This window comes from Geotrypetes seraphini, chromosome 1, assembly GCF_902459505.1.
Source record: "Geotrypetes seraphini chromosome 1, aGeoSer1.1, whole genome shotgun sequence".
NCBI lineage: Eukaryota > Metazoa > Chordata > Amphibia > Gymnophiona > Dermophiidae > Geotrypetes > Geotrypetes seraphini.
In genome coordinates this window covers 247,074,161-247,097,782 of record NC_047084.1, presented here as the reverse complement: position 1 = coordinate 247,097,782, position 23,622 = coordinate 247,074,161, and the positions used below count along the sequence as shown (strand labels likewise).

Here is a 23,622-nt window from a genome sequence, read left to right as displayed (position 1 = left end):
ACCTTTGATGTTTCCCTTCCTCCATGCTGTGCCTTACCTTCTGGCCTGCTCCCGCCTGGCCATTTTATGCCGCCCCCAGTATTATCTTCAGACCAGCTCCCTCTTCCTCACTGATGCAGTGCACAAAGCTGCGGGCAGCAGCTCCTTGCGCGTCCCGTGCTTCATCTGGAAGCCTTCCCTTTGACGCTGCAACGTCAGAGAGAAGGCTTCTGGTTCAGGCGCAGGATGCCCGTTGGAGCCACTGCCCATGGTTTTGTGCACTGAATCAGTGAGGAAGAGGGAGCTGGCTCGAAGATAACGCCGCATCGATCGCACTGTGGACCGGCGGTTGAAGAACACTGTTTTGAGCCTGATGCACATGCTGGCCCTGTGGACCGGCAGGAAATTTCTGTGGACCAGCACCGGTCCACGGACCTGTGGTTGAAGAACACTGCTCTAGGACACAGGTGTGAAACTCAAGGCCTGCGGGCTGAATCCGGCCCGCCTGGCTGTTTTATGTGGCCCGCGGTGTGATGCCCCCGGTGTTATCTTCTGGCCAGCTCCCTCTTCCTCACTGCTGCAGTGTGAACAAAGTCGTGGGCGGTGGTGGTGGCTGCGAAGGCTCCTTGTGCCTCATCCGGAAGCATTCCCTCTGACGTTGCAACATCAGAGAGAAGGTTTCCAATTCAAGCGCAGGACATGCGAGGCTTTGTGCACACTGCGGCAGTGAGGAGAAGGGAGCTGGCCAGAAGATACCGCGGGCCGTATCAAATGGTCAGGCGGGAGCCGGCCAGAAAGTAAGATACCCGCCGGAGGGAGGCACCTAGTTGAGGCACAGCATGGAGGGAGAGAGACAACAAAGGTAGGGGGAATGATTTTATTTTCAATTTAGTGATTGAATTGTGTCAATCTTGAGAATTTACATCCGTTTTCTATATTTTACACTGTTCAGGAAGAAATGCATTTGTTTCTTTTTCTCTGGGGTTGTACTGCATATAGAGTCTTGAATCTTAGGGTTTCCTTTGTATATATTTGTACTTTTAGTTTTTGGTCCCGTATTTGCATAGGGGTTATCTGTGTTCTGTTAGGAATGAATGTTGAGAAGCATATACAGTGTGTTTTGTGTAGTTTAATTTTGTAGTTAACCATTATGTGTTGTTAATGAGATTATATTGTGTGTGTATATATGAAAAATGGTGTTACAATTATTACTATAATGGGGGGGGGGGGTCTGGGGTGGAATTTGGGCGGGGTCTAGCCTGTGTTTTGGATTTTGGCCCCTTAATGTGATTGAGTTTGACACCCCTGCTCTAGGAAACCATCTAGTTGGGGAGCTAAACTAACTAGGGAGGGGGGCAAGGTTTCATAACTTCTGTCACAGGCAGAATGAGACTAAAGGAATTTTTAACCTGGTTAGTTACTACCAGCATTAATTGGAAACATTGGCAAATGGATTGCCCCATAATTTCTAGATTAATAGAACTAGAAAGCACAGTTACTTACCGTAACAGGTGTTATCCAGGGACAGCAGGCATATATTCTCACATGTGGGTGACGTCATCTACGGAGCCCCGGCGCGGACAGCTTTTCAAGCAAACTTGATTGAAGTTTCAAGTTTGCACACTGCACCACGCATGTGCATGCCTTCTCGCCCACTAGAGGGCGCATCCCACCTCGTGGTCCTCAGTTCCATAACTAGCAAGGAAGCCATCCCCGGGGAGGCGGGCGGGTTGTGAGAATATATGCCTGCTGTCCCTGGATAACACCTGTTACGGTAAGTAACTGTGCTTTATCCCAGGACAAGCAGGCATGATATTCTCACATGTGGGTGACCTCCAAGCTAACCAAAACAGGGCAGGTGGGAGGATGGCAATTTAGGAAAACAGATTTTGCAATACTGACTGGCCAAACCGGCCGTCACTCCTGGATAGAGTGTCCAGACAGTAATGAGAGGTGAATGTATGAACCGAAGACCAAGTGGCAGCCTTACATATGTCCTCCATCGGAGTGGATCGGAGAAAAGCTATCGAAGCTGCCATTGCTCGGACCTTGTGACCCGTGACCCGACCCGGGGGAGGAAGGCCAGACTGAGCGTAGCAAAAGGAAATGCAAGCGGCCAACCAGTTAGACAGAGTGCGCTTGGAAACTGGATGCCCTAATCGATTGGGATCGAAGGACAAAAACAATTGAGGGACCTTCCGATGAGACCTGGTGCGTTGAAGATAATATGCCAACGCCCTCTTACAGTCAAGCGTGTGAAGCGCCGTCTCGCCAGGATGGGAGTGGGGCTTCGGGAAGAACACAGGAAGGACAATGGACTGATTGAGGTGGAAGTCAGAAACAACTTTAGGTAAAAACTTAGGATGGGTGCGGAGAACCACCTTGTCGTGATGAAAGACCGTGAAAGGAGGGTCCGCAACCAAGGCTTGCAACTCCCCAATCCGCCTGGCGGAGGTGAGGGCAATCAGAAACACCGCCTTCCAAGTCAGAAATTTCAAGAGGGACTTGTTGAGTGGCTCAAAAGGGGGTTTCATCAGTTGAGCCAGAACTACATTCAAATTCCACACGACAGACGGAGGCTTAAGAGGGGGGCAAACCCTGAGTAACCCTTTCATGAAGCGTGTCACCAAGGGATGGAGTGACAGAGGGCGTCCCTCCAGAGGTTGGTGGAAAGCAGAAATCGCACTGAGATGAACCCGCACCGAAGTGGTTTTCAAGCCGGAGCGCGACAAATGAAATAAATATTCTAAAACCGAGGATACCGGAACTGATACCGGATCCAGGTGAAAAGACGAGCACCAGGTGGAAAACCTGGTCCATTTCTGCGCATAGCAAAGCCTCGTCGAGATCTTGCGGGAGGCTTCCAACACCTCCTTCACCGATTGAGACAGGTCCGGAGGAGTCAGGGAACAAGAAACCAGGCTGTCAGGTGCAATGACTGCAGATTGGGATGTAACATGGATCCTTGACTCTGAGACAGCAGAGAAGGAGAGACAGGCAGGGGAAGAGGCTCCCTGGCACTGAGCTGGAGCAGCAGGGAGAACCAGTGCTGACGCGGCCACCGAGGTGCTATGAGAATCATCGTGGCCGTGGACGATTTTAGGTGTACCAACGTTCGCATGATCAGAGGGAACGGAGGGAATGCATACAGGAACCTCCCTTCCCAGTCGAGTAGGAAGGCATCCGCTTCCAGACGGTCCTGCGAGTACATCCGAGAACAATATAGTGGTAGTTTGTGTGTCTCCGGAGAGGCAAACAGATCCACCTGTGGCGTTCCCCAGCGAGCGAAAACCTCGCGTAGAACTGCTGAGTGTAGAGTCCACTCGTGCGGTTGCAGAAGTCGACTGAGTTTGTCCGCCAGGCAATTCCGTTCTCCTTGGATGTAGACCGCCCGGAGGAAGATGTTCCGGGAGGCCGCCCACTCCCAGAGGCGAAGAGCTTCGGAGCAGAGGGGCCATGACCCCGTTCCTCCCTGCTTGTTCACATAATACATTGCCACCTGATTGTCCGTGCGGACGAGGACCACCTGGTCCTGCAATATGTGAACGAAGGCTCGAAGTGCTAGGAAGATGGCCCGCAGCTCTAGCACGTTGATATGACACTGACGGTCTTCTGCCGACCACAGGCCCTGCGTGCGAAGACCGTCGAGATGGGCTCCCCACGCGTACTCCGAGGAGTCCGTGGTCAGGACCTTGCGAAAAGGCGGAGTGCGGAACAATAGCCCCATGGACAGATTTGAAGAGTCTGTCCACCAACGCAGCGATTTCCGCAAGGGCGGAGTCACCGAAATGAGGCGAGACACCGGGTCGCACTCCTGACGCCACTGGGACGCGAGGGTCCACTGAGGGATCCTCAGATGTAGCCTCGCAAACGGCGTGACATGTACCGTCGAGGCCATATGGCCCAGCAGCATCATCATGCGCTTGGCCGACACCCTCGATAGTTGAGAGACCTGGCGGCTCATCCGTACCAAGGCTTCCAACCGCTGGGTCGGCAGGTAGGAGCGTAGGCGCACCGTGTCCAGCACCGCACCTATGAATTGAAGAGACTGCGACGGCCTCAACTGAGACTTTGGAAAGTTTATCTCGAACCCGAGAGTTTGCAGGAAGGCAATAGACTGTCGGGTCGCTGAGATAACCCCCTCCCTGGTCGGGGCTTTGATGAGCCAATCGTCCAGGTAAGGGAACACATGGAGTCCACGTGACCTGAGGGCTGCTGCAACCACCACCATGCACTTCGTGAATACTCGTGGGGACGCGGCCAGGCCGAAGGGCAGTACCCTGTACTGGAGGTGGAGGTCCCCCACCTGGAATCGTAAGAATCTTCGACAGGCGGGGTGCACCGGAACATGGGTGTATGCTTCCTTCAGGTCGAGGGAGCACATCCAGTCCCCTTCCTCCAAGAGGGGATACAAAACCGGGAGAGATAGCATTCGAAACTTCTCCCGGGCCAGGAATTTGTTGAGCTTCCTGAGGTCCAGTATGGGGCGCAGGTCCCCGGTCTTTTTTGGGACCAAAAAGTAGCGGGAGTAAAACCCCGTACCCCACTGGTCCTTGGGGACCGGCTCGACCGCCCGAAGCTTCAAGAGGGCTTTGGCTTCGGTTATAAGGTTCGGTAGCTGCGAACGGTTGCAGGGGACTAAACTTGGGGGACTGTCCGGCGGCGAGGACACAAAGTTGAGCGAGTAGCCCTCGGAGACGATCCGGAGCACCCAAGCGTCTGAGGTAATCCCGGTCCATGCCTCCCGGAAGGACCGAAGACGGCCCCCGATAGGAAGGGGTTCCTGTGAAAGTGCGGAGGGGAACCCGCCCCGTCCGCTCAGCCCGTCAAAAGGAAGGCGCGGGCTTAGAAGGGCCCTGCGCCGGGGCTTGGGTTTGTCCCCCTCTGCCTCGCTGAGACGGACGTCTCGGAGGCGGTCTCGAGAAAGCCGGGGTCGACTTCTGAGGGTATCGGCGCGGCGGAGGCCGAAAGGGTTTCTGCGGCGGGGGCCTAGGTTTGGGGCGGACCAGGGATGCTAGAGAGCGCTCCTGTTCCGACAAGCGCTTGGTCGCCGCATCCAATGACTCGTCGAATAACTCGGACCCCACACAAGGCAAGTCTGCCAGGCGTTCCTGCAGGTTTGGGTCCATGTCGAGGGTGCGAAGCCAGGCCAAGCGGCGCATGGCCACCGCGAGGGCCGACACCCTCGAAACCAGCTCAAAGGCGTCGTACACTGCATGGAATAGGTACAACCGCAATTGAGACAGGTTGGACATAAACTTATCGAATCCTGCTCTTTGGGAGTCCGGTAACGAGTTTCGATATTGAGGAAGGTCCTTCACCATACCACGCAAATAGGAGGAAAAGGTGAAGGCGTAATTTAGAACCCTGGTGGCCATCAGGGAATTTGAATAGAGGCGACGGCCAAACTTGTCCAGGGTCCGCCCCTCCCTGCCTGGTGGAACCGCCGCAGAAACCCGTGAGGGCTGTGATTTTTTAAGAGCAGACTCCACCAGAAGAGACTGGTGTGAGAGCTGCGCCTTATCGAACCCTTTAGGGGGAATCGTCCTAAACTTCGATTCCATTTTTGAAGGCACAGACGTGACTGTAAGAGGGTTTGACAAGTTATTCAGCCAGGTTTGCAGAAGGACACTGTTGAGAGGGAGTCTAGGCACCTCCCTAGGGAGAGTGGGGAGGTCCTGTTCCTCCAAAAATTCTTTGGAATACCGAGAGCCTACCATCAGGTCAATCCCCAGGGCTTGGGCCATGTCCTGAACGAAGGATGAAAATGAGGACGGCCTAGCCTGGGGAGACGGGGTTCTCGACCGCCCCACCGAGGAGAGGGGGGAGGCCTCATGGGAATAATGAGGATCCCTAACCGATCCCGAATCCCAGGATCCCCTCTCGAGGGCCCTCGAGGGGGAAGGGGAAGTTATCCTCCTCGCAGAACCCTTGGGTGAGGACCCAGGGGTTCGTGGGACACTCTCCCGTTTCCTCGGTGAGGCGGCCCGGGAAGACTTCCCATGAGGTGAGCGGAGGAGCCTCGGGTTGTCGAGGCGCAACTCCGACACCTGCAGCGCCTCGCCCCCGAACGACGAGGAACGGTCGCGCCGAGGCGAGCCTCGGGGCCGCTTAGACTTCCTCGATCGACGCCCCGTCCGAGGTCGCGTCGAGGGCGAGGCGTGTCTGGAAGACCCGGAGGAAGAGGAGGAAAGACGGCGCACTCTGCGCAACTTTTCTTTGGGCCTTACACTCCGCTCAGGGGGTTCCCCCGAGGTCGAGGTCCGGGGCGGGGCCGAGACCGAGGTGAACGGGGCCACCGTACCCGAGACCGAGGTCGCCGAGGCCGGGGCTCCCGAGGTCGCCGAGGCCGGGGCCTCCGAGACCGAAGGCGCCCCGGCCGGGGTCGAGGCCGCCGGAACCGCAGCACGCTGCAACACTTCCAGGGCTCCCGACAGCTCCGATGAGATCAGAGCTCGGAGGAGATCCTGGAAGGCCGGAATCCCCACGAAGGTGGGGAGTTCCGAGTCCGGGGCACACTCCCTGGAGGGCGACCTCGGTCTCGAGTATTCCCTCGGGGTGTGCGGAGTCGAGGTCCGATGCGGGGCCGGGGTCGACCCACCCGCCTTGGCCTGACTCGAGGATGGCTTCTTTGCTGAAGGGGATGGAACAGAGGACTTACCCGAAGCTTGCTTCACTGACGACGCCTTCGAGGAAGAGGCCCCCGAGGACGCCGAGGCCGAGGTCAAGGCCGGGGCCGAAGCCGAGGCCGACGTCGAGGCCTTAGGCGGTGCGTCGACGGCGAACAATTCGGCCATTCTTGCCTTACGGCGACGGAGGGCCCTGTTTTGGAAGGTAGCACAGCGATCACACGAGTCTGTCGGATGTTCGGGCCCAAGACAGACAATGCACCACCGGTGAGGGTCAGTGATGGAAAGCAACCTTTCACACCGGCTGCACTTTTTGAATCCCGTAACAGGACGGGACATCCACGAAGAAAAAGAAGAAGGCCGGGAACGTACCGACGTCCCGCGGCCACGGATTCCGGGAGCCCCCGGAGCCCGAGGAAAAACGAAAGACTTTTTTTTTTTTAAAGGAACCGAAAAGAAAAACAGCACCGCGAACTAATTCGAAGGGAAAACAAACTAAACGCGGCAGCTAGAAGGCAAAAACACTGGAGCTCAGATCCACAGGGCTTTCTTGCTCCGCGGAAAAATTTGAACTGAGGACCACGAGGTGGGATGCGCCCTCTAGTGGGCGAGAAGGCATGCACATGCGTGGTGCAGTGTGCAAACTTGAAACTTCAATCAAGTTTGCTTGAAAAGCTGTCCGCGCCGGGGCTCCGTAGATGACGTCACCCACATGTGAGAATATCATGCCTGCTTGTCCTGGGATAAAAATTCATTCTTATTCTCATGTGGAAAAATACCCTGTAGATAACTCAGTATAACAAGTTGTAATTAGAGTCTTGGTTATAAGCATTACAAGAAAAGAGAATGTTTCCTCAGTGAGTCTTTTGTAGTACCAAATGATCTATTTGAACCTGAAGAATTCACAAATTCCTTTAAGAACCTTCTAAAAATGTGGTCCAAACATGCAGACTTTGGCCATGCTCTTCACTGTACTTTGAGTCTGACAGAAACATAAAAAGAAGTTTAAGTGCAAACCATTATATCAATATGTCAAGCTGTACCTACTGTACACCGCCTTGAGTGAATCACTTCATAAAGGTGGTTAATAAACCCCAATAAATGTCCCTGCACAGGGAAAAACATTCAGATCAAAAATGACTTGTTTGCAAGGTTCCAGATAACTTGGCCCAAGTTTCTGAATCATTGTTAGGAATGCCAGCTTTTAAGTGCCGTTTTGTATATGCAGATTTTTACTACTGACAATCTCGATGGATTTTGACTGGTGAACAAGAAGCAGATTGAATCAGTAATGCATTACAACAAAGGTAAGGAAACAAGAAGGCAGCCAGTCTACTAGATCCACCACGAAGAGTAATAAAGAAGCAGACCAAACAGAATACAAAAACAATCTTTATCAACATTCTTCTAGGACAGTGGTCCCCAACCCTGTCCTGGAGGACCACCAGACCAATCGGGTTTTCAGACTAGTCCTAATGAATATGCATGAGAGAGATTTGCATATAATGGAAGTGACAGGCATGCAAATCTGCTCCATGCATATTCATTAGAGCTATCCCGAAAACCTGACTGGCCTAGTGGTCCTCCAGGACAGGGTTGGGGGACCACTGTCCCAGGACATACAACACGCCCATGATTGTCAATTACAATGGACCCAGGCACATTTATATTCCAGCTTTGGTGTTTTCTGTGTGTCATTCACCAGCTGGTAAAAGTCTGCCCCTGACGAAGCTTGTTTTGGTGAAACGTGGCCATGTTTGATGTCATATGAGAACTTTAATAAAGACTGTGTTTTTGTATTCTGTTTGGTCTGCTTTTTTTATGCCTCTCCATTTATGACAACTTTCCTACTGTTCTTTAAAGTTGAAAGGGGATAGATTCCGTACAAACGTAAGGAAGTTCTTCTTCGCCCAGATAGTGGTGGAAAATTGGAACGCTCTCCCGGAGTCTGTCATAGGGGAAAACATCCTCCAGGGATTCAGGACAAAGTTAGACAAGTTCCTGCTGAACAAGGACGTGTGCTGGTAGGGCTAGTCTCCGTTAGGGCACTGGTCTTTGACCAAAGGGCTGCCGCGTGAGCGGACTGCTAGGCACGATGGACCATTGGCCTGACCCAGCAGCGGCATTTCTTATGTTCTTATTAAACATCTTCCTTTCCATTTAGCAACTTTGTGGATGATTCTATCTTCTTACAGGAGAGCAGAACAGCAGAATATTGGCTGAGATAGAGCAGAAAGGAAAATGAAGAGTAAGAGTGAAAGAACCTTGAGAGGAGGAAGAAATGTAAAGTAACTTAAAAACCCTGGAGCCATATTTGTCTGCCAACTAGAAGAAGGAAGGAAAACCTATCAGCCTGCATTAGTAAAGGCATATACCATTGCGAAAGATGCCTTTGGAACCAAGTGATTTATCTTGTGCAGTTATGGATATTGACATTGCTTTAAAATAAAATAATTATTGCTACTGCAACTTTATTAATGAGACTAGAAAACTTACCTTAAACCACAGCAGGGCAGAGTAATGAATCTGATCAAAGCCAGAAGGACTCTCAATGGAAGCAAAGTGAATACATATAAAAAAGCATCCAGGCACAGGAAGTATCCAAAAACCATCAACTAGATTACAAAAACAAAATTAAAAAAAACATATTTATAATCTTAAAATAGAATTCAGCATAAGCAATTAGGGCCCGATTCTTTATTGGTTGCCTAAAAAAAATCGGTGCCAACTACAGCGAAGCTAAGCGCAATTCTATAAAAAGTTAGGTACACTGTATAGAATTATGCTTACCACCACCTAAAGCAGCATTAGGCGTCGCTCAGCATCCTAACTTTACGCACACCATATTTATCTCAGGGTTTCCTCCTCCTAAATAACGGTGCCCAATTCAAAAAGAGGTGTATAACTCAAAAATATGCCCATGATCCGCCCTCTAACCATGCCCATTTGTAGGCAGGCGATTTGGATTAGGCTTCTACTTTTTATAGAATCATGTTTTTCAAGTTAGACACCTTTCAATTAAGTCCAATTAATGGCAATTATAAGGTGTTAAGTGCTAATTATCAACACCGATTAAGCATCTATAAACTAATTAAGTTAGACACTTTGGGCCAAATTCTATATATGCGTCCTGATTGTAGGCGTTCAACTGCTGCCTAACCAGCCAATCAGGACACACGTTTAAAAAAACAACAAAAAACAAATCATCCCAAGGCAGGCCGCCTATATTATAGGCACCTCCAGGAGCCTAGGGAGGTGCTTAGGTCCGCCTAAGCTCGACTAAGGCTAGATGTAGGCATGCCTTCGCCCAGAAATAGCCTTAGGCGGGCCTATGCGCCTCTTTAGGCCCATGGTAGGCACCTACAATGTAGGCCAGCAAAAGCTAGCCTAGATTTTAAGCAGACACGACCACTGAACTTACTGCTGTGATAAGTTTAGCAGCTGCAGAAACCTGTCCCCCCCTGCGAAGACTACAGACAGAAGAGATACGCAATCCCTCTTGCCAGGAACACCCCCACCCCCCAGCCAAGAAACATTGCCAGCAGAAGGGATGCCCAGTCCCTCCTGCCGGAATCCCTCCCTAACATCGCTGGCATCCCTCCCACCCCATAAAGTCACACACACCCCCTCCTCCTCCACTCTCCAGACCCCATCAGTCACCCCCGAAACCCCTTACCTTATAATGATGGCCAGCCAGAAGCATACTTCCTACCTCCAGCCAGCTGGCCCGCCTTCGCACGAATGGCAGGGATGCACCAGGGAGGAGCCTTAGGCCCTAATTGGCCCAGGCACTTAAGGCCCCTCCCATAGGAGGGGCCTTAGGCACTTGAACCAACCAGAATATTAGGCCCCTCTTGCAGTGCATTCTGGGATGCCCTGGGAGTGGCCTAAGATTTTGATTGGTTAGATCAGGGTGGCCTAAGGGATCTGACCAATTGGAATCTTAGGCCACTCCTAGTGCATCCCACAATGCATCAGGAAGGCCCGCCATTCTTTAGAGGCGGATCTGCCGGCCAGAGGGAGTAAGCATCCCTCTGGCCGGCCACCAAAAATAGGTACTGGTGGAATCTGGGTGAGCTTTGGGGGGGAGGATCGGGGCGGGGGTTCTAGCAGGAGGGACTGGGCATCCCTCCTGCCGGTGATCTTCCGGGAGGAGGTCCGGCAGGAGGGACTGAGCATCCCACCTGCTGGTCGTCTTCGCGGGGGAAGGAAGGATGGGTTCCCTGCCGTAGCCACTAAACTGATCGTGGCAGGGAGATTCCCTTGTCGCGATCAGCTCAGTGGCCGCGTTTATTTGAAATGTAGACCAGAATGTTGCTGGCCTACATTTCAGGCGCCTATCATGGCCCTAGGGAGATGCCTAGGGCCACCTAAGCTTGCCTAAATCCACTTCTGGGTGAAACCACGCCCACGCCTATCCTTGGGTTAGCTTAGGTGGCCCTACACGCCTCCCTAGGCTCACGAAGACGCAGCTTGTCTTGGGGTATTTATTTTTTAAAATGTGTTCCCCGATTGGCTGGTTAGATGCCTATCGCTGCCTACAATTGGGACACCATTTATAGAATTTGCCCCAAAGTTGAGGGGACCAAAGAATCCAAAACTGCACATTTCAAATCATCAAAAGTATAATGATATTGTTAAAAGAGTCTTATCTTTAATGGACGATAAGTTCGGCCAATAGAAACCAGAAGCCACTGTGGTGATAGTTACACATTAAGAGTTACTGATGTATGTATTCACCCACTAACAAGAGATTTAAAGCCACTTTATAGAAAAATGGATGCTTATGTTTCTCTACAAATGCTTGATTTAATTGGCCAAGTAATTAAAATCTTTTCAATAATTTCTTTCATGATTTCCATTTAAATCATCATAAAAAATAGCACTTTTAAAAAGATAACCAACAATTAAATCCACATTGTTCCCAAGTGCTCTTCATTTCCCATAAATTTAAACCAAGTTAACTCAAGTGACACAAACAAGCAAAAGTGAAAAATACATACCTTTTCCAGTTCTCTTGGTATTCGCATACATGTATATACCCTCTCCCTCCGTTCTGTATATTTTGCCTCATTGTGTTCAAGGAAGTAGCCTCTTGTTAGTTCAGCACTGATGAATTTCAGTAATGAAAGATCTGCTCAAAAAACATTAAAAACAGGCAAAAATCAATAGACAATTCAATTAAATATACAACATGATATACTTCACTACTATTGAAAACAAGAACTTGCTGGTGGAAGGTGTGGCGCACTGGTACAGCTGCTGCCCAGTGCTGCTCCTTATTACCCAGGGCAAGTCACTTAATCCTCCAGTGCCCACCGCTTTGAATGCCAAAGCCACAAAAAGGTGGCATACAAATCCCCATTCCCTAGCATTAATATGAAACATTAAAACTAAGAATGATGTAAGATACATCATAAAGACTGCTGAAGCAGCAGGGCTGGAAAGACAAATGACCAAGCTAAGGGACCTCAGGTTAGGAAAAAAGGAATATAGGAAGTTAAGGACCCAGAACGCAGTTACTTACTGAAACAGGTATTATCCATGGACAGCAGGCAGCTATTCTCACTTATGGGTGACATCATCCATGGAGCCTGGATGCTTCGCAAGCAGACTTGCTTGTAGAACTTTAGAAAGTTCGTGACTGCCGCACCGCACATGTGCCTTCCCACCCAGTGCAGGGCGCGCGTCTCCTCAGTTCAGATAGCTAGCAGAGAAGTCAACCAGGGGAGGTGGGTGGGTTATGAGAATAGCTGTCTGCTATCTCTGGATAACACCTGTTACGTTAAGTAACTGTGCTTTATCCCAGGACAAGCAGGCAATCTATTCTCACATATGGGTGACCTCCAAGCTAACCAAAAAGGGATGGTGGGAGTGTTGGCAATTTAGGAGAATAAATTTTGTAAAACTGCCTGGCCAAAATGGCCATCCCGTCTGGAAAAAGTATCCAGACAATAATTACATTACATTACATTAGGGAGTTCTATTCCGCCATTACCTTGCAGTTCAAGGCGGATTACAAAAGAATTATCCAAGATGTATTACAACAAGAACTTACAAAAAAAAAAAAAAAACTTAGTCATTTTCAAAAAGAGTAAGAAATGGGTAAGGTTATTTGTTTGGGGTAGTTGGCTTTAGTGAGAGATGGAGTTTGAGACTTGCGGTATTATTTCTTTTTTCAGAGTTTTCTTGAAGAGTATGGTCTTTTATTTCTTTTCTAAAAGTCTTGTAGTCGAGGGATGCCGTCAGTAGATTGGCGATTTGGTTGTCTAGTTTGGCTGCTTGAGTGGCCAGGAGGTCATCATATAGTTTTTTTCCGTTTGACCTCCTTAATTGGGGGGTATGAGAATGGGGTGTGAGTTTTCCTATGTCTGGTTGCGGTGTTGTGGATGAGGCGGTTATTCAGGTAGTTTGGACTGTCTCCGTATAAAGAGGACAAAGTGGCAGCTTTGCAGATTTCCTTAATAGGAGTAGATCTGAGGAAAGCCACCGATGCTGCCATGGCTCTGACTTTGTGGGCTGTGACTCGATTCTGTAGATGCAGTCCAGCCTGAGCATAGCAGAAAGAGATGCAAGCAGCTAACCAGTTAAAGATGGTGCGCTTGGAAATCGGATGTCCCAACTTGTTTGGATCGAAGGAGACAAAAAGTTGAGGAGCAGATCTATGTGGTTGAGTGTGTTGCAAGTAGAAAGCCAAAGCACGCTTACAGTCCAGAGTAAGAAGAGCTGTTTCTCCAGGATGAGAATGAGACTTTGAAAAAAACACTGGAAGTACAATGGATTGATTGAGATGAAATTCTGAAACCACTTTAGGTAAGAATTTAGGATGAGTACGAAGGACCACCTTGTCATGATGGAATACTGTGAAAGGTGGGTCTGCAACTAAAGCTTGTAGCTCACTGACCCTGCGGCCAGACATGAGAGCAAAGAGAAAAACCATTTTCCAAGTGAGATATTTAAGATGGAAGAGAGCATCCACCAGTGGCGAGACTATCTCAACGAAGACATACTGTAATATGTTGAGAGAGTGGGTTGCAAGTCTGCACCCACTGAGATGCTAGGGTCCACTGAGGAATTCTGAGGTGAAGTCTGGCAAAAGGAGTCATGTGAACAGTAGAAGCCATGTGACCTAGGAGAACCATCATGTATCTTGCTGAAATTGTAGCCAAGGAAGATACTTTGTGGCAGAGATGAATGAGAGCATCCTGACGTTGTTGAGGAAGGAATGCTCTGAGTCGGACAGTGTCCAGGACAGCTCAGATGAACGGTAAAGTCTGAGAGGGCTGTAGCTAAGATTTAGGAAAGTTGATTTCAAACCCCAAACTTTGTAGGAATCACGTAGTCCGTAACTTTGTAGGAATCACGTAGTCTGTAAGGTTGCTACAATAACCCCTTGAGATGTTGAATCCTTGATGAGCCAGTCGTCCAGGTACGGGAACACCTGGAGCCCATGGTTCTGCAGAGCTGCTGTTACTACAACTAGGCACTTGGTAAACACTCTTGGAGATGAAGCCAGGCCGAAAGTTAGCACTCTGTACTAAAAATGCAGATTTCCCACCTGAAATCTGAGGAACTGTCGAGAGGCTGGATGAATGGGAATATGAGTGTAAGCCTCTTTGAGATCTAGAAGGGGGTATAATGATGCCAGAGACAGCATCTGAAATTTCTCCCTGACAAGAAATTTGTTGAGGGCTCTGAGATCCAAAAAGGGTTCCAGATCGCCCATCTTCTTCGGAACTAGGAAGTAACGGGAGCTCTGCTGTTCTGGGGGAACTTCCTCGATGGCATGGAGACGAAGCAGAGCTTGAACTTCCTAAAGAAGAAGGGCGGTCTGGGATGGCCTGGAAGGCAGATCTGGAGGAAACTGGATGAAATGAAGAGAATATCCTTCCCTGATGATGGACAGCACCCAGAGGTCTGATGTAATGATCTCCCAGCATTGGTAAAAATGATGGAGACAACCTCCAATGGGTAGGGGAGAGGACAGAGGCAGAAAGATGGAGGTTATGCTCTGTATTAGATGGTCAAAAAGGCTGAAAGGCCTTAGGCGCAGCAGGAGTCTGAGGTTTCTGCTGCCTCTGTTGCTGTTGTGGGAGGCGCTCTTGTATAAGGAGCTGCTCTCTGTGGAAAACACCTCTGGTAAGATGGAAGAGGTCTGAAGCCTTTAGAGGTAGAAGGCTTAGGACGAGTGATGGAAGCAAACGATTTCTCATGTTCAATCGTTTAGTAGCTGCTTCGATAGAGTCATCAAACAATTCATTGCCTTGACAAGGAATGTTGGCCAGACGATCTTGAAGATTGGGGTCCATGTCTATAGTGCGGAGCCAGGAAAGCCTGCGCATCGCCATTGAAAAGGCAGCGACCATCAAGGAAAGCTTAAATGCATCATAGGAAGATTGAAGGAGATGCATGCGGAATTGAGTCAGAGTGATGATCGTCTGCTGAAATCCTGGAAGACGGTGTTGAGGAATATATTTAAAATATTCAAGCAGTGTGTCAACCAAATGCTTGAAATAAAAAATGAAAACAAAATTGTAATTCAAAACTCTAGTTGCCATGAGAGAATTTTGATATAAACGGTGACCAAACTTATCCATGGTCCTGCCCTCTCTTCCAGGAGGGACAGTGGCATAAACTTTGGCAGGATTGGTCTTTTTCAGAGAAGACTCCATAAGAAGGGACTGATGGGATAACTGAGATTTCTCAAAGCCCTTGCAGTGGACCATCCTGTAATGAGACTCCAGTTTTCCTGGGACAGTAGGAATGGAATAAGGTGTCTCAAGATTTCTCTTAAAAGTTTAAGAAGTCTATTAATGGACAATTTGAGAGACTCCGCAGAAAAACGAGACATACCCATTTCTTCTAAATATTCCTAAGAGTATTTGGAATCAGAGTCCAAAGTAATACCGAGGTCCTTACTCATTTGACGTAGGAAAGAAGAAAAAGATATCTGCTCCAAAGAAGGTTGACCTCGAGGGTAAGAAAGTGACCTCGAGGTGCCTTGCAAGGCAGAGAATGAAGGTGAAGCTTTTCTGGAGTACTGATATCTGAATATGCAGGTATAGACGACTCACTGAGAGAATGGACAGAATCCCTCGTAGGAGAAGAAGCAGAGGTATTTGGAGGTGGTGTCCTCAACTTCGGAGTTGGAGACCTCAAAGAGTCTCGAGATCTGGAGAAACGAGGCTTATCTTGAGAACAGGATCTGTGTCTCGATGGATGCCTCGACTGATGCGGAGAACTGTGCCTCGAACCAGGCAGGTCTAGCTGAGAAGAAAGTCAAGGAGTCTTTGCCCTATGCCTCAGGAAGGGCGATGGAGAGAGGGCTGGAGGCTGGAGATTGAGATCGAGACACCAGAAGGGATTGAACGCCTGGTGTCGAGGATCTCAAGGTACTGACAAGGACTCGGCTCCCTGAGTAGCGTGGTTATGCTCCAGATGAGACACTCACAAAGACTTGACTCCTTGCATAGTGTGTAGAATCCTCTCGAGGCACTCCCAAGGACTCGATTCCTTGTATAGAGTGAGGATTGGCTCGAGGCACAGCAAAGGACTCAACTCCTTGTGATACTCCTAAGTACTCAGGCTGGACTGCAGGAAGCAGAGTCGAGGCAGGAGTATGGTTGGCAAGCATATTACCAAACTGGTGATCCAAGATGGTCTGGATCATAGCCTCCAAATGTGACACCGAGACTTGAGGGTCTGGTACATTTGATGTGGCTAAAGTCTCCGAGGAAGAATGACTCTTCGACTTGGAGACATGCTTCTTGGGCAGCTTGATAACCACTGCTGGTACTTGCCCTGAGGGAGGCAGCGAGGCAAGTGTCTCGTCGGGAGAAGACTTAGCAGATTTGCTCGAGGATGAGGACCCGCCGAATGAGGATGGCTTGATTAAGGTTGAAGCCGAGGTTGAGGCAGAAGGTAGAACCCCTGTGAGCTTGACCGGATTCGAGGTCGAGACCGGGGCAAGTGGATCCATACCTCCAAAGAGTTTTTCTACTCCGGACGATGGTCAGGTCCCAAACACTGAATACACCACCGATGTGGGTCAGTGAGAGAGATCGAGCACTGGTAACGGCTACACTTCTTGAAGCCTTTGACAGGCTGGGACAAACAGGAATACAGCCACAGCTTGGTCGAAGCCCGCAGGCTGAGGCCACGAGGCATGCCCCGCTGTGATCAAAAGAAAAATCAAAGTAAGTCTCTTTAAAAAAAAAAAAAAAAAAAAGTGCAAGAAAAACACAGTGACCCTGAAAAGAAATAAAACACGAACCGTGGTGAGAGAAGGCACGAAGTAGAACTAAGTGTAGCACAGAGTGTCAAAATAGGACTTCTCGGCTCTGCGGAAAACTGAGAACTGAGGAGAGGCACGCCCTGCACTGGGTGGGAAGGCACTCGCGTATACGCGGTGCGGCAGTCACAAACTTTCTAAAGTTCTACAAGCAAGTCTGCTTGCGAAGCTGTCTGCATCTGGACTCCGTGGATGACGTCACCCATATGTGAGAATCCTGCCTGCTTGTCCTGGGATAACCTAGTTTCGTGCAACTTATCAGGGAAAGATTCTGTGCCAATGGCGTGACCCATCTGCATTAAATAAAATGATGTCGTTTTCTTTAGAAAAATAAATCACTTCAATATTTCATGTGTGCCTAGATAAGATGAAATTATTTGTACCTGTTAATTTTCTTTCCTTCAGGTCTGCAGCTTGACTGTGACGATTTTTTTTTTTTGCTAGCTGCACTCAACTGGTAAGGCGAGAGCAGATTCAAGACCTAAGGACTACCTCTGTAATTGCTTGGGGTTATGGGAGATCATTCTGCCCCTTGGACGACATCACAAGCTGACACAATTTAAGGGCAGTGACTAGCGTTGCGTTATGTTCGGCATAAGCCAAAGGCATGCTCCTGTGTGCAACATGTGCAGTCATTAATGTTCAGTTAGAATTTGTGAGTGATAAGGTGGGTTTTTTCTCCTGTGGTAATGTGACAAGGTAGATATGGCGAGTTAAATATTGTTAGTAGGAGGGGATGTAAACAGTGATGTTTAAGATCAATGTTTATACCTCACAAATGCTTAATAATGACCATTGTGTAAGGAGACAAGTTCATGTTGAATGCCAGATCAGTATGAAATAGGTTACAAATCGTCTGATTTAATAGTGAATTATGAAATTGATGTGCTTTGTATTACAAAGTTGGTGGAACACAGATTGTTGTGTGTTCGGTGATTAAGAGTTTAAGGGTGCTTTTAGACTCCTGTCTTTTCAGTCACATATTGCTTCAGTAGTGAAGGCTGTGTTTTTCAAAATTCGATTGATATTGATGTTGCGAACTATGCTTTCCTATCTAAATTTTCACCCAAGTGATGTTAATGGTTTGTTCTGTGGGACTACTGCAATGCAATTTTTTGTTGTTTACTTCAGGTGAGGTTAAAAGTACTGCAGGTAGCCCAGAATGCGGCAGCTTGGGTCATTGGTGGGATTGCTAGATAGGAGCATGTATCACCAGTTTTGATTGATCTTCATTGGCTTCTGGTAGTTTGGAGAATAAAATTTAAGATTGTGGTTCTTGGGTTTCAAGCAATACATTATTTTACCTTCAGTGAAAACCAATTTGGTTACGCTTTCTTATACTTCTTCATCTTCTGCAATCACAACCTAGACAGCTGTTAGAAATTCCTTCTTTGCATCAAATATATAAAGCATCTGCTCATTCTAGGTTTTTTCAGGGTGGTAGGTCTGCAGTTGTGGAATGTGCTCCCAGAGAAGATTTGTAAAATAGATCAGCTATTAAGCTTTCGGAAGCGTGTGAAGACGTATTACTTTCAAGAAGCATTTCAGAAGTAAATAAAGTAGCTTGACTGAATTATGGAGTTACAGAAATTGCTTGTTTATTTCTATGGAAATGTTTGGCTGTTTTGTAATAAAATATTATGCTTATATGTATTGTGGATTTGCATATTATGAATGCTTGTTGTTTTCCGGGTCTCGCCGCTTCTGAGTAGGTAGATCTAACATTTCAGCCATCATGCTGTGGCTTTCTTCAGGATATTCAGCATGATAGCTAAAACATCAGTTCTACCTATCCAGACATGGCGAGACCTAGAAAACAGCAACAATCATGTCGCCAGCCATGGAAGCCTAAGGGAACATATATTATGGATGTTTTACTGACTACAGTCAAGCTATTTAGGCGGACCCTGTACCACGCCACTATTCCTATAGAGTCATAACCCACAAGTCTCTGGATTCATCTGATGACAAGAAGTTAGTACAGCTTTTTGAACTGTCCTAAATTCACCTGCTTGTCTTTTTCCTGGGGGCTCTCTCCGAGTATAGCATCAGACAGCCTGTATTCGTGCATATGATTTTGGTTACTGACATGCATCACCTTGCACTTATCCACGTTGAACCTCATTTGCCATTTCGCAGCCCGTTCCACAAGGGTATTTATGTCTCTTTGTAGGTCTTTGCAATCCTTCTATGCCCTCACTACTCTGAATAACTTTGTATTGTCCGCAAATTTAATCACCTCATTCGTCGGGCCAATTTCTAGGTCATTTATAAATATGTTGAAGAGCACAGGCCCGAGCACCGAACCCTGCAGCACTCCACTCATGATGCTTTTCCAGTCTGAGTATCATCCATTCACTCCCACTCTCTGTTTCCTATCTGCCAACCAGTTTTTAATCCACGTGAGTATATCACCCTTAATTCCATGGCTCACAATTTTTTTAAGTAGACCAACAATGAATACTGCCGACACCTGAATAACCCCATCTCCTCCCCAATGCCACTACTTTTTTGTTGGGTGTTCTGGGGGGATATTCAGTGGCATTGTCTGGCTAAGTGTCACTGAATATTACCACTGAAGCAGTAGTAATTGATTTAATCAGGCAAGAGAGACTCCTGTACACTTAAATCGCTTTGAATATCTGCCGATAGGTGTTCTAGGCTCCAAAAAGAGCTGCTTTCCATGCCTCTCCAAAGAATACAACTGTTGCAATAAGTAGACTGAGAAGAGTATGAAAACTCAAACTCTTGGGTGAGTTGGAGAATCCCCAGCCAGAAACAAAAAATACAGAGCTATTTTTTAAAAAGGGCTCTGTAATTATGGCTCAGCAGTAAAATGTAACTGATGTAGGGTGGGTTATTATGCCTTGACGTGTAGGTAGCTATATACTAAGGGTAACTTTCTTGCAAAGCACAAGAGTAAAGCAAACAAGAGATGCACACTCGGAGAAGGTCATCATGCCGCTGTACCGGGCCATGGTGCGACCTCACCTGGAATACTGCATCCAGCACTGGTCGCCGTACTTAAAGGACACGGTACTACTGAAAGGGTCTAGAGAAGAGCAACTAAAATGGTTAAGGGGCTGGAGGAGTTGTCGTACAGTGCGAGATTAGAGAAACTGGGCCTCTTCTCCCTTGAAAAGAGGAGACTGAGAGGGAACATGATTGAAACATTCAAGATAATGAAGGGAATAGACTTAGTGGATAAAGACAGGTTGTTCACCCTCTCCAAGGTAGGGAGAACGAGAGGGCACTTTCTAAAGTTAAAAGGGGATAGATTCCGTACAAACGTAAGGAAGTTCTTCTTCACCCAGAGGGTGGTGGAAAACTAGAACGCTCTTCCGGAGGCTGTTATAGGGGAAAACACCCTCCAGGGTTTCAAAGTTAGACAAGTTCCTCCTAAACCAGAATGTATGCAGGTAGGGCTGGACTCAGGTAGGGCACTGGTCTTTGACCTAAGGGCCGCCGCGGGAACGGACTGCTGAGCACGATGGACCTGGTCTGACCCAGCAGTGATAATTCTTATGCTCTTATGTATTCTAACAAGATTCACTTTAGTGTATTTGCCTGACATGGAAACAAACCAGAAAAATTAAAAAGCAAACGATTTTACCATCTCAGAATTTGACAGATGTACTGCTTCATAACTGCTTCTAATACAGTTATGAATATGGATCCAATTCCCATTCATTGCTGCTGGTTCTTACAAAATGAACTGAGATTGAGTTCTGTACCAAGACAGGGAAGCAACCCTGAAATAACAATTGTAATAGCCTATTTCTAAACTGTCTAATGCATATGTTCCCAACCTTTTTTGAATCACAGCCCACTTTTTCAGTGAATGATTTGATAGCGCCCCCCCCCCTTGGATAAACTATGCTGTACATACTATATATTGAAAAACAAGGACAAATTTTTTAAAATTATTTTACTAGAAGATAATAAAATATTGATAATATGAGTATTACGAGAGAGATCCATATGTATAGAAATATTGTAATAAATATGATATGTTTTGGAGATATTAATCTCTATCATCACGTATGTAAAAGTTGAAGTAGTAATTTAATTTTTCACCCATTTCAGCGTTCTCCCCAGAAATTTTTTTCCAGCCGGGTGACATAAAAAAGTAGCCGGGTGAGGCAGGATGGGGAAATTTTTTGTAAGTAAAAGTGACTTGTCCGACAGCATGAAGCAGGACCTGCTGTTATTGGAACACTGGTCCTCGACCTGGCAGCTGAACTTCAACGCAAAGAAATGGAAGGTCATGCACCTAGGCAACAATAACCCATGCAGAACGTACACACTGAATGGGGAGACCTTGGCTAGGACTGTGGCAGAACGAGATTTAGTGATCATCAGTGAAGACATGAAAACTGCCAATCAAGTGGAGAAAGCTTCATCCAAGGCCAGACAAATGCTAGGTTGTATCCGTAGAAGCTTCGTTAGCCGGAAGCCCGAGGTCATTATGCCGTTGTACAGAGCCATGGTGAGACCTCATCTGGAGTACTGTGTACAATTCTGGAGGCCACACTACCGTAAGGATGTGCTGAGAGTTGAGTCGGTTCAGAGAATGGCCACCCGGATGGTCTTGGGGCTCAAGGATCTCATGTACGAGGAAAGGCTGAACAGATTGCAGCTATACTCTCTCGAAGAACACAGGGAGAGGGGGGACATGATTGAGACATTTAAGTATATCACTGGTCATGTAGAGGTGGAAGATGATATTTTCTTTCTTAAAGAAACCTCAGCCACAAGAGGGCATCCGCTGAAACTCAAGGGCGGGAAATTTCATGGCGACACCAGGAAGTATTTCTTCACAGAGAGAGTGGTTGACCATTGAAACAAGCTCCCAGAGCAGGTGATCATGGCCAACAGCGTGCCTGATTTCAAGAATAAGTGGGATGCCCACGTCGGATCTCTACGAGGGAAGTGTAAAGGTATCGCCACCTGAGTGTGATCTCTAGGAGGGTAGTTAGGGAGGGTTAATAGAATGGGCAGACTTGATGGGCTATAGCCCTTTTCTGCCGTCATTTTCTATGTTTCTATCTTTTACCCTTTACCCCTCTCCCTCGACTTCCCTTCAGCGCCACTCAACCTCTTCCCCTCATCGGACCACCTTCTTCCCTTCCCCTCACCTTCGCGGGCGTTCTTCATAGTTTTCTCTTTCTGAGGTGTCCGGACGTGGTAACGTTCTCACCAAGTCCTGCGCGACTGCCCTAAAGCTTCTCTGATGCACTTCCTGTTTCCCCTGGGCGGCTTGCATCAGAAGGTTTGGAGCAATAGCACAGGAATTGGGTGAGAACGTTACCGTGGCGGCAAAAAGTTGAAGCTTCAAAAGTTGAAGAATCAAAACAAAGATGACATTCCTGCCATCAGTGGCTGGTCCTCAACGGTCCCTCAATATGACTTGAACACAAAATTCCACCCCCCTTAGACTTCTCAGCGCCCATCGATGGGTGGTAGCACCCCTGTTGGGAACTACTGGTCTATTGCAATTCCTGGGACATATTGATGAACCAATGATGACCTATGAACTTGTACCTACCTATGTATTTGTAACTATGACCTGACTGTATTAATAACTGTACTGATTTGCCTGTACTAGCAACTCTATTGAATGTCCATGTCCATTGTAACTTCCTTGGTAACTGACCCAACCTCTTGTAACGTAATTAGACCTTGAACTGAATATGTGAAGGCGGAATAGAAAACCTTATTAACCTAACATGAAGCCTGAACAATTACTTGTGTTCACACTTGTAAAACCTGACATGCTATGGACATCAATAATCCTAAATATCTAAATGTTAACACTTCCAGGCATGTTGTTAATTCTGCTCTGAGTGTATCATTGTGTTCAACTCACTTCCTGAACATCATGAGAATGCACAGATGTTTGTGCTTTTTATGACAATTTTCTATTAAGTTTTATTGCTGTGTAATGTATTTACATGTTTCACAGTGCTATTGTACACCATGCTCTAGGCTAATGTGCACTACTTACAAGCCTTTTTTGTCTAGGAGTTTATTTAAAATGCAAGGTAATATATAGAAATATAGTGATGAAATAAACCAAACGCTACAGACTAGGATCGATTTACACAGATATATTAAAAATTGCAATGCCAACTAAGATGTCGCTTGCCAAACAATACCTCAGAAAAACAGAACACACTACCAATGATTTTATGGTGAAATTTTAAGACAAATTTTATGGTGAAATTTTAAAGGGAAATTTTAAGACAATCCAAGAACATAAGATCTTTGAAATCAAAATGATAAAATCATGAGCAGCGGAATATTTTTTTGTCTGGTGGGGGCCCAGAATCTCCACCCAAGGCCAGCCCCTAACCCCACCCCATAACGATAGTATTAATTGTAATACCATTTTTTTCCATTCATTTTTTCATATATACACACAATATAATCTTATTAACAATACATAATGGTTAAACACAAAATTAAACTAAACAAAGCACATTAATTCCTACCAGAACACCTGGCCTCTGTCACACATGCAGAACACAAGGCCACAAACTAGAAATACACAAACGAAACCCTAAGATGCCAGACTCTACATGCATTATAACACCTGAGAAATAGAAAGAAATTAATTTCTCCCTGAACAGTGCAAAATATAGACAGCAGATATAAATTCTCAAAACTGACACATTTCAATCAGTAAATTGAAAATAAAATCATATTCCCTACCTTTGCTGT

The 23,622-nt window shown here is 47.3% G+C and overlaps 1 protein-coding gene across 1 annotated transcript in view; it reads right to left on the bottom strand.

Moving 5' to 3' along the window:
- Positions 1–23,622, bottom strand: part of TAPT1 (transmembrane anterior posterior transformation 1) — a 139,271-nt gene that overhangs the window by 83,986 nt on the left and 31,663 nt on the right. Inside the window, exons 2-3 of the mRNA XM_033948817.1 lie at positions 11,612–11,742; positions 9,105–9,223 (exon numbers count right to left, since the gene is read on the bottom strand). Coding sequence (XP_033804708.1) covers positions 9,105–9,223; positions 11,612–11,742 — 250 coding nt within the window. The remainder of the gene's footprint in view (positions 1–9,104; positions 9,224–11,611; positions 11,743–23,622) is intronic.